General features: G+C 37.1%; 1 protein-coding gene across 1 annotated transcript; it reads right to left on the reverse strand.

Moving 5' to 3' along the window:
• Window positions 1-382: 382 nt before the first annotated feature.
• LOC144233588 (complement factor H-like) lies at window positions 383-14,686 on the reverse strand (the record flags this gene model as incomplete). The annotated part of the gene is made up of 5 exons (XM_077766570.1): window positions 14,671-14,686; window positions 12,778-12,972; window positions 12,186-12,362; window positions 2,579-2,761; window positions 383-556 (listed from the first exon to the last, which is right to left on the reverse strand). Coding segments are annotated over exons 1-5 (745 nt in total), but the record flags the coding sequence as incomplete, so codon positions are not given.
• Window positions 14,687-20,692: the final 6,006 nt, after the last annotated feature.

Genomic DNA, 20,692 nt, shown 5'->3' on the forward strand with positions numbered 1-20,692 from the left:
CATATGAGTGAAAACATATGTTAACTGTCCTTCTCTGTCTGACTTACTTAGCTCAGCATAACACCCTCAAGTTTCATCCGTGTTGCTACAAATGGCCAGATTTCATTCTTTCTCATTGCCATGTAGTATTCCATTGTACAGATGTACCACATCTTCTTGATCCATTCGTCAGTTGATGGACATTTAGGCTGTGTCCATGATTTGGCTATTGTTGAAAGTGCTGCTATGAACATTGGGGTACATGTGCCCTATCCATCAGCACTCCTGTATCCCTTAGGTAAATTCCTAGCAGTGCTATTGCTGGGTCATAAAGGGAGATCTATCGTTAATCTTTTTGAGAAAAAAGGTTTGAAAAAAAAATACCTGGAAAAATGGCATTTACCATAACATATTGGTTTATGAGACCAACCATCATTACCACATACTATTGAACCTCCGCGCCCATCTTGGCTTTCGTATCCATCGTCGCATTCATAGTCCAGCTTGTCATTGAGTTTAAACCATGTGCCATTGCTTTTGGCCTTGGCATTCTCAAATACTGGCTGGTCACAAGATTCTAATGCATAACAGAATTGAAGATTCCATTTCTAATATTATTTAATGGGTGACGTAATTAATCCCATCTCAAAAGGGTGGAAAAGCTTGATCAGTTAGCTTGTGCTACTAAATTCAGTATCATACTAAAATAATCTAAGAATACCCGTGATACATCATTTTCTTGAAAATTACTCAAAATGAAAAAATGGTTTTACATTTCATTTTCCTTATTGCTTAAATAGTCTGAAAATTTTTTTCTAAAAACACTTTCCTGAATTGTTTATACTTATATATTCATGCCATGCTTGTAACAAAAGAGGCCATTACAGATGTGTCATACTTTTAGTAGCAAAGCACAATCGGGTTTTGTGAACTAAGACGTCAGACTCATTAACAATGTGACAAATATGCCAGACAAAAATGGATTACTTGAATAGGATTCGTTTTCAAAAACGCAAGTAAGTTTTTAAACATTCTATAAGACTCTACTTTTAAACATAATAATTTCTTTTAATGTTTTTTTATTTCTAGGAGAGAGAGAGAGAGAGAGAGAGACAGCGTGAGCAGGGGAGGGTCAGAGAGAGAGTCACAGACTGAAACAGGCTCCAGGCTCTGAGCCGGCAGTCAGCACAGAGCCCGACGCGGGGCTCGAACCCACGAAGCGCGAGATCATGACCTAAGCGAAAGTCGGACGCTTAACCGACTAAGCCACCCAGGCGCCCCTAAACATAATAATTTCTAAAGCTCACATACTGATTTACTTCCTTAAATATTTTCATAATGGCTTTATATTTTTTTAAACTCACCAAGATTGAATGGAGAGATAACTCTATTTTTTATAGTTATAAAAAAGTAAGGTGTTAAAAGTTTTAAATTTTGCTAATAGTATGTTAATAAAGATTTAAGCAATTCATCTCAATTTTTATACTTTGTTATGTAGCCAGCTTCCTTAAAGCAAAACTAGACCAGTGAAAACAGACAGACAGAGAGAGAGAGGGAGACAGAAAAGGATTTAGTATCAAATGACTTTGATAGGGGAGCCACTTTTATCATTTTTTTCTGTGGCTAGTGCTCATAATGAGCATGGAAATTGAAAATAAAATAAGGAGGGGCATCTGGGTGGCTTAGTCAATTAAGCTCCGACTTCTGCTCAGGTCACAATCTCATGGTTCATGGGTTGGAGCCCCACATTGGGCTCTTTCCTGACGGCTCAGAGCCTGGAGCCTGCTTCAGATTCTGTGTCTCCCTCTCTCTCTGTCCCTTCCCCACTTGTGCTCTCTCTCTCTCTCTTTCTCAAAAATAATGTGTTTCAAAAACTTTTTTAAAGAAATAAAGTAAAATAAGTAAATGCAAACAGTAGAAATGGATATTCAAATATCTATTTCACTTAAAGTGGATATGGTCATCAGTTCAAAAGTATCACTATGTAGCTTTGGAGTATAAGATAAACTGAGGAAATTGTTCTTAGAGAATCTTCATAAACTTTAGGGACAGGAAAATATGTCCACACAGCTATATTTGGTGCTACCTAGAAGCATTTCTGTCTCTACTAACTAGAGGTTTATGAAGATTTTCTAAGGGAGATGTTTTAAAAATGAACTTACCTTCAATTGTCAAACTTAAAAATTCTACAGGTTAAATTAGAATTCTGCACTATGGACTCAGATCTTCACTTACAAACATAATTTGTATGTCTAGCAACAAAGATTCTACTATCAAGGTCTGATCACCAAAAACCAGGAACAATAGGCATAAAGGTGTCAGCCACAAATAAATGAGTTTTCAGGAGACTACACATAAGGCTCCCTAACCAGTTTCCAAATTACAGGATGTTTTAAAGTGGAAAATAATGTAAACTGAAAGATGTGCTGGTATTAACCTGTAAGTGATTACTCTTAAGAGGCAAAAAATTACATCTGTTTTCATTTATTTTTTCAAATGGGAACCATGTAAGCGCCACCCCCAGAAAAGAATTAACTTAGAGTAAACTTTTGTTCTAGGGTCATCAGGATAATGACTTTGGACATGATAAATTACACACTGATACATGTGGGTTGAGGTGACCATCCACTTTTCAGACATGTAATTGTTCCTGAAGGTTTACCATCTGGTGTTACATATCCTTGTTTACACTGATACTGTGTTTCTGTGTTTATGGAATATGTTTGTTCATATTCAGAAAAAAATCCATTTTCAATTGTTATCTCTGATTTTGAACATGTTTCTGAAAGGCAGAAAGTACAAAGAAAAGATAAACATATACATAAATATTTTTATAAAGATTCAATATAGCAATATGAAAATGAGGAGTCATTTATAAATGAAAGCCTGGAAAAATCAAATCATTCAAATTTTTATGACAACAAAAATAAACTACAAAGATTAAAGCAAGATAGTTTATTAATTTTTTTGTGGAATAAAGTACGATTTAGAATACTCAGAATCCCTTCTAGGAAATATTTAGGAATTCGTTTGTCTAATGGATCCTGAGTTCTACAGCATGTCAGAGCTCCAGGCACTTGGGTTTTTTAATTTAATTTAATTTAATTTTTTAATGTTTTATTTACTTCTGAGAGAGAGAGAGGGAGAGAGAGAGCATGAGCAGGGGAGGGTCAGAGAGAGACAGAGACACAGAATCTGAAACAGGATCAAGGCTCTGAGCTAGTTGTCAGCACAGAGTCCGACGAGGGGCTCCAACCCAGGAGCCGTGAGATCATGACCGGAGCTGAAGTCAGACGCTTAACCCACTGAGCCGCGTAGGTGCCCCTTCAGGCACTTGTTTTAAATTTTGCCGACTCGGGATCTCCTAAACAATCCCAGCACTCAGTTAACTAATTGGAGTATCTCAGATCAGGTGATGATCCCAGAGAATCTGCCACCATAGCTACCACAACTCTGAGAATTGGAAATCTGTGTCACCATATTTGGGTGCTTAAAACCATATGGATACAGGGGCGCCTGGGTGGCTCAGTCGGTTAAGCCTCCGACTTCGGCTCAGGTCATGATCTCAAGGTTCGTGGATTTGAGCCCCGTGTTGGTCTCTGTGCTGACAGCTAGCTCAGAGTATGGAGCCTGTTTCAGATTCTGCGTCCCCCTCTCTCTCCTGACCCTCCCCTGCTCATGCTCTCTCTCTCTCTCTCAAAAATAAACAAAACATTAAAAAAAAACACCATATGGAAATATGGCGTTGAATGAGTATGACACAGATCAACACATTCATTCATGTTCTAAGAGCAAAACAATGATTCCTCAAATTATGTGAAGCTTGACTTGAAACAATAAAAGAAGATTCTGTCATTTACAAGGTCTTCACAAAGTTCAGTTTTATTTATTAAATAGCCCACAGATAAAGAAGAAATCAATGAGAAAATAGGAGCTATATATATTTTTTATAAGAAAATAGGAGCTATATATTTTTTTATAATTGGTAATTTTATCCTTTCACTTGGGGTACCTAATACACTTAAATTGGGATACTTGGAATACTAAATACTCAGGAAAAGGACTAAAGTACATAGTCTTAGGGGAGCCTGGGTGGCTTGGTCGGTTAAGTGTCTGACTTTGCTCAGGTCATGATCTCACAGTTCATGGGTTCGAGCCCCGCATTGGGCTCTGTGCTGACAGCTCAGAGCCTGGAGCTTGTTTCAGATTCTGCATCTCCCTCTCTCTGACCTTCCCCTGCTACGCTGTCTCCCTCTCTCTCTCAGAAATAAATGAACATTAAAAAAATTAAGTATATAATCTTATTTATTTATTTACAACATTTTTTTTAAAGTTTATTTTGAGAGAGAGTGTGAGAGAGAGCTTGAGCCGAGGAGAGTCAGAGAGAGAGGGAGACACAGAATCTCAAGCAGGGTCCAGGCTCTGGGCTGTCAGCCCAGAAACCAATTAGGGTGGCTTGAACTCCCGGACCACAAGATCACGACCTGAGCCGGCTGGATGCTTAACCACTGAGCCACCCATGTGCCCCTATAATCGTTCTTTTAAAAAAAGACAAATCTTTTGAATTATAAGAGAAATATTTTAAATAAAGTTTTGTGAGGTAATAATAACATAAGCTGAGAGGGAAATTTTACTGTTACATAGATAAAATAGAAAAGAATAAATAATGAAAATCAATCATTAGAAAAAGAAAAGTAAACGAAATCCAAAATACATATGAATTTGAAAAAAACCGGAATTGTGTTAGTGAAATGATGGATTAGAGTGTTTTCTTATACATTATTTATTTCTGCTCTAATCTTCAGTATTTCCTCTCTTCTCTAAACTTAGGCTTAGTTTGTTCTTCTTCTACTTCCTTGAGCTATAAATTTAGATTGTTTATATATAATCCGCTACATAAAGCTAATTTTTTTGTTAATTTATTTTGAGAGAGACCACAGGCGCGCGCGCACACACACGCACACACACAGACACAAGTGCGCACATGCAAGTAGGGGAGAGGTAGAGAAAGAGACAGAGAGGCAGAAAGTGGCTCAGTTAAGTATTAAGTAAGAGAGAGAGAGAGAGAGACAGAGAGAGAGAGAGAGACAGAGAGAGAAAATCCCAAGCAAGCTCTGTGCTGTCAGCGCAGAGCGCTACTGTGAGGCTTGATCTCAAGAACCCAATCCTGAGATCATGATCTGACCTGAAATCAAGAGTTGAGTACTTAACTGACTGAGCCCTCCAGGCGCCCTGATTTTCTATTTTAATGTAGGCATTTATCACTAAAACTTCCTTCTTTGCACTGCTTTTGCAACATCTCTGAGTTTTGTTACAGTGTGTTTTTGTTTTCATTTTTCTCCAGGTATTTTTAAAAATTCTCTTGCACTTTCCTTTTTGGCCGAATGGTTGCTTCAGTGGACTCTTCATTATTATATAATGACCTTTGTTTCTAGAGACAGTTTTAGATAAAGTAAATTTTTTTTTCTGATAGAAGTGTAGTCACTCCATCATTCTTTTGTTGCCATTTGCATGAAATATCAGGTTTTCTATTTCTTATTGATTTTTTCTTGTCAGTTTTATATTTCTAGGAGCTTATCCATTTTTCTATGCTATCCAATTTGTTAGTGTGTAATTGTTTATGGTGTTCTCTTATGAACATTTGTATTTCTGTGGCATCAGTTGAATTTCTTCAGTTTCATTTGTCATTTAACTTATTTGATCTCTCTTTTTAATTAATCACCTTAGGTTTGTCAATTTGTTTATGTTTTGAAAAAGGGAGGCATTAATTTTGTTGAGTTTTTGGTCTTTACTTTACTTTACTTTATATATTTGCTCTTCTTTTTTTCCCAGCTCTTCTTTTTCTTTTTTCCCAGTTTTTATTCATTGTCCAGTTTTTTTAATGAAAATTTTTCATTTTATTTGTTAGAGAGACAGATATTACAAGACGGGGTGGGAGGGGTAGGAGAGAGAGAATCCGAAACAGGCTCTACCCTCAAGTGCAGAGCACAATGTGGGACAAGCCCATGACCCTGGATCATTACCTCAACTGAAATCAAGAGTTGGACACTCAACAAACTGAGCTACCGAGGCACCTCCTTGTTTTACTAGCTTTTTGATGTATAATGTTAGGTTGTATATTTGAGATCATTTCTTTTTTTAAACGTAGGCATTTATGCTACAAGCACCTCTCATAGAAGTGCCTTAGTATGTGAAGTATTTTTTCTCTCTTGCTGCTTTCAAAATTCTTTGCACTCTATTTTTCTTCTAGATTGTATGTATATATGTATGCATGCATGCATGTATGTATGCATGTTTGTATGCATGTAGGTATTTAAGTTTTTATTTTAATACCTGTTGGTTGACATATAGTGTTATAAAATTTTCAGGTATACAATATAGTGATTCAACAATTCCATACATCACCCAGTGCTCATAATGACAAGGGTACACTTTAATCCCCATCACCTCTTTCACCCATCCCCTCTGCCACTTTTGTCCCCGCTTGTAACTATCACATTGTGTTCTACACTTAAGAGCTATTTTTTTTTCTCTCTGTCTCTGTCGCTCTCTCTGTCTCTCTCAAATTTCCCCCATTTGGTCATTTACTTTGCTATTTGAATCCCACCTATGACTGAAATCGAAAGGTATTTGTCTTTCTCTGACAGACTTATTTTGCCTACCATTATACTATTATTCCACTTGTGTTGTTGTAAATAGCAAGATGTCATTTTTTTTTTTTATGGATGAATAACAGTGCATTCATCTTTATCCATTCATCAATCAATACACATTTAGGCTATTTCCATATCTCGGTTATTGCAAATAGTGCTGCTATAAAGATAGGTGTGCATTTATCCCTTTGAATTAGTACTTTTGTATTCTTTGGGTAAATACCCAGGAGTGTGATTGCTGGATCATATGGCAATTCTATTTTTAACATTTTGAGGAACCTCCATACTATTTTCCAGAATGGCTGTCCCAGTTTGCATTCCTGCCAACAGTGCAAGAGGGTACCCCTTTGTCCACATCCTCACCAACACCTGTGAGGTGACATCTTTTGTTGTTTTGATTTGCAGTTCCCTGATGATAAGTGATGACGAGTATCATTCACGTGTCTGTTGTCCATCTGTGTGTCTTCTTTGGAGAAGTATCCATTCATGTCTTCTACCAATTTTTAACTGGATTATCTGCTTTTGGGGTGTTGAGTCTTATAAGTTCTTTATATATTTTGGATACTGCTCTTTACCAGATGCCTCATTTGTAAATATCATCTCCCGTTTCATATGTTGCTTTTCAGTTCTGTTGATTGTTTCCTTAGCTGTACAGAAACTTTTAATTTTAATTTAGTGCCAATAGTTCTTCATTTTTGCTTTTACTTCCCTTCCCCTGGGGATCTATCAAGAAAGCTGTGGCTGATGTCAGAGAAGTTACTGCCTGTACACTCTTTCATGAACTTATATAGTTTCAGGTGTCACACTTGGGTCTTTAATCCAGTATGAATTTATTTTTGTGTATGGTACAAGAAAATGTTTCAGTTTCATTCTTTTGGATGTTGCTGTGGAGTTTCCCCAACTTCGTTTGTTGAACAGATTGTCTTTTTCCCATTGGCTATTGGTTCCAGCTTTGTTGAAGATTAATTGACTCTATAATTGTGGGCTTATTCCTGGGTTTTCCATTCAGTTCCAGGGATCAATGTATCTATCTGTTTTTGTGCCAGTACCAAGCGGTCTTGATCACTACAGCTTTGTAATATTAATTTGAAGTCCAGAATTATGATACGTCGAGGTTTGCTTTTCTTTTTCAAGATTGATTTGGCTACCTAGGGTCTTTTGCGGTTCCAGACAAATTTTAGGGTTGTTTGTTCTAGGTCTGTAAAATCTGTTGTGGGTATTTTGGTAGGGGTTGCCTTGACTGTGCTGCTTGCTTTGGGTTGTGTTGTCATTTTAACAGCAGTTATTCTTCTAGTCCATGAACATGGGATGTCTTCCCATTTCTTTGTGTCGTCTTCAACTTCTCTCATCACTGTCCTTTAGTTTTCAGATACAGGTTTTTCACCTCTTTGGTTAAGTTTATTGCTAGGTTTTTAAAATTATTTTTAGGACAATTGTAAATGGGACTGTTTTCTTAATGTCTTTTTCTGCCACTGTATTATTGTCGTATGGAAAGGCAACAGATTTCTGTCCATCGATTTTATATCCTACAGCTCTTCTGAATTCGCTTCAGTTCTAGCACATTTTGGTGGAGCCTCTTGGGTTTACATATAGAATATCACATCATCTGCAAATAGTGAAAGGTTTACTTCTTCCTTGCTGAACTGGATGCCTTTTATTTCCTTTTGTTGTCGAGATGCTGTGGCTAGGACTTTCAGTACTTTGTTGAGCAAAAGTCGAAGAGTAGACCTCTTTGTCTTGTCCTTGACATTGGCAATAAGCTTCCAGGTTTTCCCCATTAAGGATGATGTTAGCAGGGGCGCGTGGGTGGCTTAGTCGGTTAAGCGTCCGACTTTCGCTTAGGTCATGATCTCACGGTTCGTGGGTTTGAGCCCCGCGTCGGGCTCTGTGCTGACTGCCAGCTCAGAGCCTGGAGCCTGTTTCAGTCTGTGACTCCCTCTCTCTCTGACCCTCCCCTGCTCACTCTGTCTCTCTTTCTCTCTCTCTCCTAGAAATAAATAAAACATTAAAAAAAAAAAAGGATGATGTTAGCTGTGTGTTTTTCATGAATGGCCTCTATTATGTTGAGGTATGTCCCCTCTAAACCCACTTCGTTGAGAGCTTTTATCATGAATGGATGTTATACTTTGTCAAATGCTTTTTTGGCATCTGTTAAAATGGTCGTATGGTTCTTATCTTGTCCTTTATTGCTGTGATTTGATTGATGTGATGTATCACACACTGATTGATTTGTGAATATTGAGTCATCCATGCACCTCAGGAAGAAATCACTGGGTATAAGACACGAACAGACATGACTTGATTGTGGGAAATAATTTTCTTTCAATTTGTTGTTGGATTCAGATTGCCAGTACTTTTTATGGATGTTTGCATATATATTCATCAGAAATGTTGACTTATACTTCTCTTATTCTGTGGTGGCTGTATCTAGTTTGGTATCAGCGTAGTGCCGCTTCATAGAATGAATTGGGGAGGTTTTCCTTCTTTTGCTTTTTTTTTCTTTGGAATAGCTTGAGAATAGGTATTACCTCTTCTTTAAATATAAGTAGAATTCACCTGTGAAGTCATCTGGTTGGACTTCTGTTTGATGGCAGGTGTTTGATGACTGACTTTTTCTTTTTTCTGGTAATCGGTCTGCAATTTTCTAATTGTTCCCGTCAGTTTTGGTAGGTTTATGTTTCAAAGAATTTATCCATTTCTTCTAGATTGTCCAGCTTGCTGGGATACAGTTTTTCACAATATTCTCTTGTAGCTATTTGTATTTCTGTGGTGTTGGTTGTTATTTTTCCTCTCTTAGGTGTGATTTTATTTATTTTGGCCCTTTCTCTTTTCTACTAAATAAGTCTGGGTAGCAGTTTGTCCTTTTATTAATTGTTTCAAAGAACCAGCTCCTGGTTTCTTTGATCTACTCTATTTTTTTTCTAGATTTTATATCATTTATTTCTGCTCTTATGTTTATTATTTCCTTCCTACTGCTTTTTGGGATTTTGTTTGTTGTTGTTTTCTAGCTTATTTAGGAGCCAGGTGAGAGTATTTATTTGCTTTTTTCTTGCTTCTTAAGGTAGACCTGTATTACAACTTCCCTCTTAGAACAGCTTTGCTACACCCCACAGGTTTTGAACAGTTGTTTTTTCATTTTCACTCATTTCCATGTATACTTGCTTTTTCACTTATTTCCTGGCGGACCCATTCATTGTTTATTAGCATGTAATTTCACTTCCGTGCAGGTGTGCTCTTTTCTTGTGGTTGTGATTTTTTCTTGTGGTTGACTTGTAGTTTCATCGCATTGTGTTCTGAAAAGATTCATGGTGTGACTTCGATCTTTTTGAATTTGTTGAGGCATGTAATATTTATGCACCCAACTGGTGAGCCCCACAACATGAAAGTTATGTCTTCTTGTTGGATCGCCCCCTTTATTATTATACAGTGTCCTTCTTTGTCTGTTATTACATTCTTTGCTTTCAAGTCTACTGTGTCCAATACAAGTGTTGCTACTCCAGCTTCCTTTGACATCCATTTGCACAATAAATATTCTACCTCCCCTCAGTGTCAATCTGCAGTTGTCTTTTGTTCCAAAATGATTCTTTGGTAGGCAACATAGAAATGAGTCTTGATTTATTAATTCTGTCACCCTGTGTCTTTTGATTAGAGCAATTACACCACTCACACATTTAAAGTAATTTTTGATAGATATGCATTTATTGACATAGTATTACCTGTTTCGCAATTGTTTCTGAAGAGCGTCTCTGATCATTTCTTGTGTTTCTCCCTTTCATGATTTGATACTTTTTGGGGAGTGGGGGGAGGATATTTAGTATTTCTCTCTTTATTCTTTGCATATTTATTATTGAGGTTTTTATTTTTTTAAATCTTTGGTCCCCATAAGTTTTGTATATAACATTTTTTGTATATCGCAGTTGATATATATTTAGTATATATTAAGTATAATTTAGTATAAGTTAGTATATATTAAGTTGGTGATCATCAGTTTGAACCCAAACAGTACTCCTCTCATCTCCAGGTTTATGGTGTCATAATTGATATGTTACATCCTTTTATCGTGTGAGTTCCGTGAAATTTGTTTACAAAAATATTCATCTTGAGTGCTTTTGTGTTTCCTACCTTCCTACTGTCACTTTTGGTCTCTCCCCTGCACTGAAAAATTCCCCTTTATTATTTCTTGCAGGTCTGATTTAGTGGTCATGAACTCTGTTGGTTTTTGTCTGTCGGGGAAACTTTCCTATTCTGAGTAACACCCTAGCTGGATACAGTATTCTTGGCTGGATAGAGAATGTTTCCCATTCAGCACTTGCATATATCATGGCACTTCCTTCTGGCTTGGAAAGTTTGTACTGAAAAGTGCTCTCATAGCTTTATGGGTTTTCCCTTGTATGTGCCTGTTATTAGTTTTTTGTCTTTCTGCTATTTAAATTTTTTTCTATATCTCGGTTTACCCAATTTAAGGCAATATGTCTTGGTGGGCATTTGCTTTTGTTGATTTTACTGGGAGGTTTTCTGCCTTGTATCTTGATATCTGCTTCTATCTCCTAGATTAGAGAAGTTTTCTGCTGGGAAAAGTGGGATGCGTGGTTATGCTGGAGCATGAGGAGGCAGAGTTTGGCACAAGCAAGTTAGATAGCAAGTGTGGGTCCTATACTGATTCCCACGCTTGACCCTGTGTTTAAGGTGATGGGCCGGGGAGGGAAATGGTACCTGCCAGTTCCTTTGTTCACAGAGGGGTCGCTGTGAATGATGCCTTTCTGCAACATGCTCCAAGGTGAGCAGATAGTCTCCTCAGTGTGTGCTCCAAGTGCTCTTCAGGTTGCTGTTTCCATTCTGCATGTCCATGGGCTCTTTGTCTTTCTTTTCTCCAGGAGCAGCGCCGATGCCATTTGGACTGTCTCAGAACTTAGTACACTCACCTTTAAAACCCTAGGCTTTAAGCCCCACTGGTTGCAAGTACTCGTGAAATCTGGCCCCTTTCCCTCTCCAAGCCAATTGGCATAGGAATTCGTTGTTCCTGTTTGCTCCCCTTGTGTCAGTCTGTCTCTCACCCTTCTCTGGGACCACTATTCCTTTCTTAGCTCACTGGTCATGATCTGTGTCTTCTCAGTTTGGGAGAGAAAACTGAATCTCTGTGCATCTATTTTTTGATGTGGCCTGTTTATCTTTAGTTGCAGAATCTGTTCTGCCAGGCTTCAGGTGGATCTCCGGGGTATTTTGGATGATTTGATAGTTATCCTCATGGGATGACGCAAGCCTAGGATCCTCTTAAACAGTCACATCTTTTTCCGTCCTTTGCTAGTGTCACCCTATATTACTGGTTTCTTCTTTGTAGTTTCATTACTGTTTCTTGACTAATGCCTATCAGTAGACATTTATTTTGCCATATTTGTATCAAGAAATTTGTATATCCACTCATACATGCTTGGAAAAAACAAAGTTAGTAGTTGCATTGGGGATATAGGAAAGTATATAAATATTTTGTTACAGTCTACATGGATGAGCATTAGAAAATGATGTATATACTGGGATGTGAGATCATTTACTTACTTAGAGGAATGCATTGAGGAGGAGGGAACCAGCCATCCTCTGTACAGGTCATGGCAGTCTGCCCATTTTGAAGACTGTAGCCAGATTTGCAGGTAACTTTTACAGATTCACCTTGTAAATGTTTGACTACTCGATTTGGAGACTCTCCATTTTGCAAACGATCAAAAATACATTCTCCTAAAAATCATGAAAATAGTAACAAAAATGTTTTAAATTCCTAAATTTTGTGAAACTAGCAAATTAAAAATTACATGTAGAAAATTTAAACTCTAATGCATAAATATCCAGACCTAAAGCTACTACCAAATGTTGAAATAAGTCAATATTCAATATTATTTGTCTTCATTTTTATAATTAAATTATGTATGAATGCTATAGTTATTTTCAGAAAGTCTCTATCTTTATCTTTAGTGTGATTTTTATGAAGAACTCTTCTTAAAAGGAAAAACTTATTATATTGGTTGTTTTGCTCGTAACATTCATCCTTTGGCCATAGTTTCATCATATTAAGCCTAATTGTATTCACTTATGTGATTTCCCCCTCTAGGACTTGTAATACTTATACATATAGAATTTTATAAAGGTTACCTACTGCGGCATGGTACTGCTGGTGACCATCCTTCTCGTGTGCAATAAATATATTCCCAGTGCTGTTTTGAAACAGTCACAAAATTGGGATGACACGAATAGTAATATCTGCTCCCTACAGATACTGGAAAGTCTTGTCTATAGGAAGATTCATAGTACAGACTTCCATGTTTTATTTCCGGAAAATCACAACGATTCCCTTGCAATAAAAACAGAATAAACAAAAACAGTATGAATGATGTTATACCTTAAGAAAAAATGCGAAATGATTTGTTTCATTGGCGAATTATATCCTCTTATTAGCATATCTTCACTCATTGCAGCAGGTGTCCTGGGATAAGAAAAGTGGTAAATTCCGGATGACTGGGATGTGTTATGTAGTTATTGGTAATGAAGTTAAAATGATATCTTGTGGGTTATATAATATATAAACTTGTATGAAGATTCTTCAGGAATAAAACTCTATGGATTCATTTGAGTATGTACATGCTGTGTCTATTGAGTATATATCTCCCGGACCTCATATGTAAATGAAAAACTTGGTGGAGAGATGAAAGTATCAATTTTCTTGCTAAAATAGTCTATCTTTTTATTTTCTTTTCTGTTACCAGAAATCAGAGCCCTGTCTTTTCTTCTCAGACCAACTCAATGTAGGGAGATAGTTGGCTTTTTCCTTTTAGATAAACATTCATTACTTTACATCTCTACTTATTCAAATAGTGTAGGAAATATGGAGAAACATAACATAAACATTTTCCATTCATCAGAAAAATAACATTCTAGTTAGTGCCTCAAACCATTTATCAAGGAGAGTTTTCTTCTTTATTTAATCAGAGAAATGAAGTAGGACTATTTCTTAATATTCAAAGAGTTAAGATTACAGTAAACATTTGATAGTCATTTCTAAGATTAATTGGAGAATGAGGTACTTTAAAATATAACACATATATATTTATATAGTATGACATAATATTTATAACATTTTAAATCACTTCATATATATAACATATGTTATATGTATTCTGAGGTATATGACACACATATGTGACATATATATCACATACAGGGTGGCATATGTTGTAATAAGTATATATCATATATATACAAAGTGTTAAAAATATGTCATAGATATCATAAAATGTACATTTTTGAATACAGGTGAAATTTAATGCGACCTTCGTTCTATTCTTAATTTTAAACACCAAGATCTCATATTTTAATTGAGGTATAATATAATTGCATTTTCCTGAGTTATTCTAATATGTGGAATATTTTGGACGTGTTTCTTATGTTGTTTATAACACATTTATATATATTAGTTTTCAGAAAAATTTTCCATTTTCATTGGATGATTTAGAGATAATCTAGTACTTTTAATACCAGAACAATATTAGTTTTTTCTCCATAAAATGATTTTATTACAAAAACCATGGTGCAACACACAAACAAAAGTTCCAGCACACACACACACACACACACACACACACACACCAAGTATTCATTATCATCTTCATCTTTCTGAAGTACGCTTAAAACATATTCTTTTTGTTTGATTTGAGAAAGTTTCTAGTAGTTTCAGCAGACTTATGTAGATTATACACTTTGAATACTTGCATATAGTGATGTTTTTCTTTAATAAAGATTAATATATGATACCTTCTCTAGATGTAGATTCTTGGCCTACATTTTATGGCTCTTGACAATAAATTTTTCCACCATATTTTTGAGCCTTCCAATATTGTGATCAAATGCTCATTTTGTCTTATTCCATTTAAGTAAACTTCTAGGTGTTTTTCTCCACTACTTTCTGAAGATTTAGATAAATTTCTCTTTACCCTCGAATGAAGAAGTTCATCCTGATACATACCAGATGAGTGTCATTTAACAATCATCCTACCTTGGGGAAACTTCATTGTTTGGACGTAAAGAACTCAAATAAATTGCCATAAATTGTAAAGGAAAAATTCAAATCCTGGTGATCTGATTTTAGCACAAATCTGGTTAACCACCTATTATGGTTTTTCAAAGGATATCAATTAGGAGTTAAGATGGTGGAGAAGAGGGGAACCAAGATATCACTTGTCTCTTAAACACAGCTGTTTTGGGGTCAGAACACTTGGAACACCCAGGAAATCTATCTGCGGAGTGACACAAAAATCTGCACAGGTGGACAGAAATAGCTTGGTGAGACAGAGATGTGTGTATGAGAATTGAGAGAGATAAGACAGTGTGGGCGCAAAGGGGAGGGAATCCCCTTTGTGGAGAGAAAAAAGAGACAGAAATAGAAGTTGTGGATTGTGGCATTGGGTTAGGACAACAGAAAGACCTCTCCAGACCACGAACTGGGGAACAAGAAATACGGAAAATGTCAGTCTCTAATTTGCCAACAGCCTTAGGAGCTGAAGATCAGAGTTTTCATCAGTGCGTTAGATCCTCAGGACCAAAGCTGCTGCTGTGTACACGCCTGGCGGGGAGGGGAGCCAGCCCCTGCAAGGGTGGGTAGAGATATCAGGGGTGAACTGGGAGAGAACACTCCCCTCCTTAGAATACTGTGGGAAAAGGGCATATTGTTCCACCAAGGACAAAAGACCCTGCAGGGACCAGCTGTATCTGAAGGGTGGAGTGGTGCTATCCCAAAATTGGGTCCATGTGGTACATGGTCCTTGAAGACATCGGGTTTGAATCCTAGCCTAACACCTAGGAGGCACGGGAGAACGGTGGAGCTGAGCAAACTATGTGCCCATTCTACTCTGTGAGGGTTGTTTGAACAGCAAAGTTTGAAACACAGAGTCCAGGTAGGAGAGACTGAGGTGTCATCATTTTTCTCCCCATCACCAACATGGTGGGGCTACAGGCAACAGGACAGTGGCCCCCAGGGGAGGCAGGGCAGGGAACAGGAAGCCCCACCCCGCTGTGCCTGGCAACGGCTTATCTACTGGAGCAGGACTGACACTGGGTGAAACAGACAACCTTTCTCCAGACCAGAAAGTCCGGTCCCAGGTACCAACAGCCTATGGTACCTGTGGTTTTATATGGTATTCTGTTCCCTTTTTTCTTTCTCCTTTCCTTCTCTTTTCTCCTCTATTTTTTTCTACCCTGTTTCCCCCACCTCCTGCCTTTGGAATCAAGCTCATACTTTCTGATTTGATTTTCAGTCAATTCACATAACTATCGGTGTATCTATGTATATGTGTATATTTCTGTATGTCTTTCTTTTCTTTCTCTGCTTTGTTTGTAGGTTTAATCAGACATCTTTCGTCTATCCTTTTTTACCCTTTTGATATCTCATTCTCCTTTATTTGCCTTTCTCTTTCTCTGGATGAAGCCTTATAGTTTCTTTGAGGTTCTGCTTGGTATTTTTTCCCCTTCCATTTTTCTCTTTGAATGGGATCAGGCCCCCTGGTTTTTCCTTCTTTCCAGAGTTGCTTCACTGAACAAATTTAAGCACCTGATGGAATGTCTATCCAATCCACCACCAAGAGTAAAAAGGAGCTTTGTGGAAGACTGTCTAGTAGCACAGGGCAGCCACCAAATATGCAACATCAGAGTGGATACAACACACTCCGAAAATACTTCCTTATGTGCCAAGCCCTGGACAGTGTACGACCTCTTCTTAGTACAGTAGTTCTCATAGGTGCAGGACATGTAACAAGCTGTTAAGACATGTAAAAGAGAGAAACCAGGCCAAAATGATGAAATGGAACAATTCTCCTCAAAAGAAATTCCAGGAAAAATGACATCCAGAGAATTGCTCAAAACAGATATAAACCACATATCTGAACAAGAATTTAGAATAACACCAAAAGATAGCAGAAAATCTAATGCTGCAGATATTAAAGACCATAGAAATAGTCACAATGAATTAAGAAATGCTATAAACGAGATTGAAAATAAACTCAATGCAGTGACAGTAAGGATGAAAGAAGCAGAGGAGAGAGTAGGTGAAATAGAAGATAAAATTATAGAAAATGATGAAGCTGAAAAAAAGAGAGAAAGGACATTACTAGACCATGAGAGGAGAATTATAGACCTAAGTGGCTCAAGGAAACAAAATAATATTCATATCATAGAAATTCCAGAAGAAGAACAAAGGAGAGAGAAGGGACAGAAGGTTTACTTGAACAAATGATAGCTGTGAACTTCCCTAATCTGAGGAAGGAAGCAGGCATCCACATCCAAGAGGCATAGAGAAACCTAATGAAACTGAGGTATATGCTTATTACTTTTAATAAAATGGGACAGATAAGTAAAAAGTAAATAATGAAAACTCATACACTATCAAAGTATGAGTCAAAGAAGACAGGGGTAATAAAAATAGCGTCTGTCAAATAATAATTTAAGGCAGAAAGTACTGCTAAATAAAGACAGATTCATTTCACAACAATAAAAGATAAAAGAATTCTAAATCTGGGGGCGCCTGGGTGGCTTAGTCGGTTAAGCGTCCGACTTTCGCTTAGGTCATGATCTCGCGGTTCGTGGGTTCGAGCCCCGCGTCGGGCTCTGTGCTGACTGCCAGCTCAGAGCCTGGAGCCTGTTTCAGTCTGTGACTCCCTCTCTCTCTGACCCTCCCCTGCTCACGCTGTCTCTCTCTCTCTCCTAGAAAGAAATAAATAAAAACATTTAAAAAAAAGAGAGAGAAACAGATTTATTGTTAGGAATTAGTACAGGTAAGTTAAACTTATGAANCTAGAAATAAATAAAATAAATAAAATAAATAAATAAATAAATAAATAAATAAATAAATAAACATTTAAAAAAAAAAAGAATTCTAAATCTGTATGAACATTTAGAATATTTGCTGCAGCTGGCTCATACCAACTCACTGGGGTGATTATACACATTTCTTGCAATACAATATTCAGTGATGTCACATTTGTTGCTCAAAATTAACAATGTCGTGAGTGTTTACACTATGGGTACTGGAAAATTCTACAAGCGAAGACTCTTTCAATTCCTTTTTGTAGATAGTTGATTGTTATACATTTGCCAGCAAGTCACTGTACATAAAAGTAATGATATGTCCTTGAATATTAGTATATATATAATATACTAATAATAGAAGGAAAACAAGTGAACAAATCTGTCATCATAATTTGAGATTTAAATATATATCTCCAAGTGTCTGACAGACAAGCAAATAGACAAATAAGGATTAGAATATATGAAATTATTAAACAAATAGATCTTTCATATAGTTATAGAATGCAACTCTCAACAGCACTGGATACATTATTCATTCCAAGTACAAATGGAATAAACATTAAAATAGACTATAAGCAAATCTCAACCAATTTCAAAAGACTGAAATCACTCCAAGTATATTCTCTGACCACTAGACATTGCTGACAGAGAATAACTGGAGAAATCTCAAGTGTTCCTTTTTAAGTTAAGGAATACTCCTGAATAGCCAGGGCCTGGACAGTGTATAAGCCCCTTTAATAAAGCAGTACTCGCAGGTGCAGAGCACATAACAATCATCCAAAACTTACAAGAGACAGAAAACTAGCCAAAATGATGAAACGGAAGAATTCTCAAATGAATTTCCAACAAGTGACAGGTAAAGATTTGATCAAAACAGATATAAGTAACATAACTAAAAAAGAATTTAGAATAATACCCATAAAATTAATTTCCAGACTTGAAAAACGCATAGAAGACAGCAGAGGCTCCATTGCTGCAAAGATCAAGGATCTTAAAAATAGTCATGAAGAATTAAGAAATGCTATAAATGAGGTGCAAAATAAAATGGAGGTGGCCACAGCACAGACTGAAGAGGCAGAAAGGAGAATAGGTGAATTAGAAGATAAAATTAGGAGAAAAAGAGGAAACCTAGTACAAGAGAGATAAGTTGATCCAGGAGCACGAAAGGACAATTTGAGAACTGAGAGATACGATCAAATGAAACACTATCCGTATCATAGGAAATCCAGAGGAAGAGCGAGAAAGCGGCTCAGGAGGTACTTGAACAAATCATAGCTGAAAACTTCCCCAACCTGGGGAAGGAAACAGACACTGAAATCCAAAGGCACAGAGAACTCCTCTCAGATATAACTTGAATCCATCTTCTACACGACATATCATAGTGAAACTGGAAAAATACAAGGATAGAGAATTCTGAAAGCAGCTAGGATAAACGGGCTTTAACATACAAACAAAGACACACAAGGGTAGTAGCAGACCTGTCTCCTGAAACTTGGCAGGTCAGAAAGGAAGGGCAGGAAATCTTCAATGTGCTGAATAGGAAAAATATGCAGCCAAGAATCCTTTATCCAGGAAGCCTGTCATTCAGAATAGAAGGAGAGATAAAGGCTTTCCCAGACAAACACAAACTGAAGGAATGCATCACCACTAAACCAGGCCTACAAGAGATCCTAAAGGGGACTCTATGAGGGAAATGTTGCAAGGAACACGAAGTACCAGAGACATCGCTATGAAGCATGAAACCTACAGACAACACAATGACTCTAAACCCATATTTTTCAATAATAACCCTGAATGTAAATGGACTAAATGCTCCAGTCAAAAGACACAAGGTATCAGAATGGATACAAAAATAAGATCCATCTATTTGCTGTCTACAAGAGATTCATATTAGACCCGAGGACACCTTGAGATTGAAAGTGAGGGGATGGAGAACTAATTATCATGTGACTGGAAGTCAAAAGAAAGCTGGAGTAGCCACAGTTATATTGGACAAACTAGACCCTCACTTAAGGGCAGTAACAAGAGATGAAGAAGGGCATTATATAATAATTCCAGGGTCCATCCATCAGGAAGAGCTAACAATTATAAATGTCTACGCACCAAATTCGGTAGCACCCAAATATATAAAACAATTAATCACAAATATAAACAATCTTATTGATAAGAATGCACTAACTGCAGAGGACTTCAGTACTCTACTGACAGCAATGGATAGATCAACTAGACAGAGAATCACTAAAGAAACAATGGCCCTGAATGACACAGTGGGCCAGATGGACTTGACAGATATATTTAGAACTTTACATCCCAAAACAGGGGAATTCACTTTCCTTTCGAGTGCACAGAGTACATTCTCCAAGATGGATCACATACTGGGTCACAAAGCAGCCCGCAATAAATATAAAAGAATTGAGATCATACCATGCACGCTTTCAGATCATAATGCTGTGAAACTTGAAATCAATCACAGGAAAAAGTCTGGAAAACCTCTTAAAGCATGGAGGCTAAAGAACACTCTCCTAAAGAACAAATGGGCCAACAGGGCAATTAGGGAGAAATGTAAAAATATATGGAAACAGATGAAAATGAAACTACAACAACCCAAACCCTTTGTGTTGCAGCAGAGGCAGTCCTAAGAGGAAAATACATTGCAATCCAGGCCTATCTCAAGAAACAGGAAAAATCCCAAATACAGTATGCTACAACACACCTTAAGGAACTAAAAGAGGAAGAGCAAAGACACCCCAAACCCAGCAGAAGAAGAGAACTAATAAGGATCAGGGCAGAAATAAACAATATAGAATCCCCAAAAACAGGTGAATAGATCAATGAATCAAAGAGTTGGTGTTTTTAAGAAATAAACCAAACTGATAAATCTCTAGGCAGGCTTCTCAAAAAGAAAAGAGAGAAGACCCAAACAGACAACATCAGGAATGCAAATGGATTTACTACAACCAATCGCTCAGAAAAGCAATCGGATATCAGGGAATACGATGAAAAATTATATGCCAACAAACTGGACATCCTAGAAGAAAAGGACAAATTCCTAAACACCTACGCACTACCAAAACACAAATGGGAAGAAATAGAAAATCCAAATAGTCCCATAACTAGTGAAGAAATGGAAACATTTATCAAAAATCTCCCAACCAATAAGGGTCCTGGACCAGATGGTTTCCCTGGGGAATACTACCAGGCATTTAATTTTTTCTAAT

The sequence above is a fragment of the Crocuta crocuta genome, unplaced genomic scaffold (genome assembly GCF_008692635.1).
Source record: "Crocuta crocuta isolate KB4526 unplaced genomic scaffold, BGI_CrCroc_1.0 scaffold1664, whole genome shotgun sequence".
Lineage (NCBI taxonomy): Eukaryota > Metazoa > Chordata > Mammalia > Carnivora > Hyaenidae > Crocuta > Crocuta crocuta.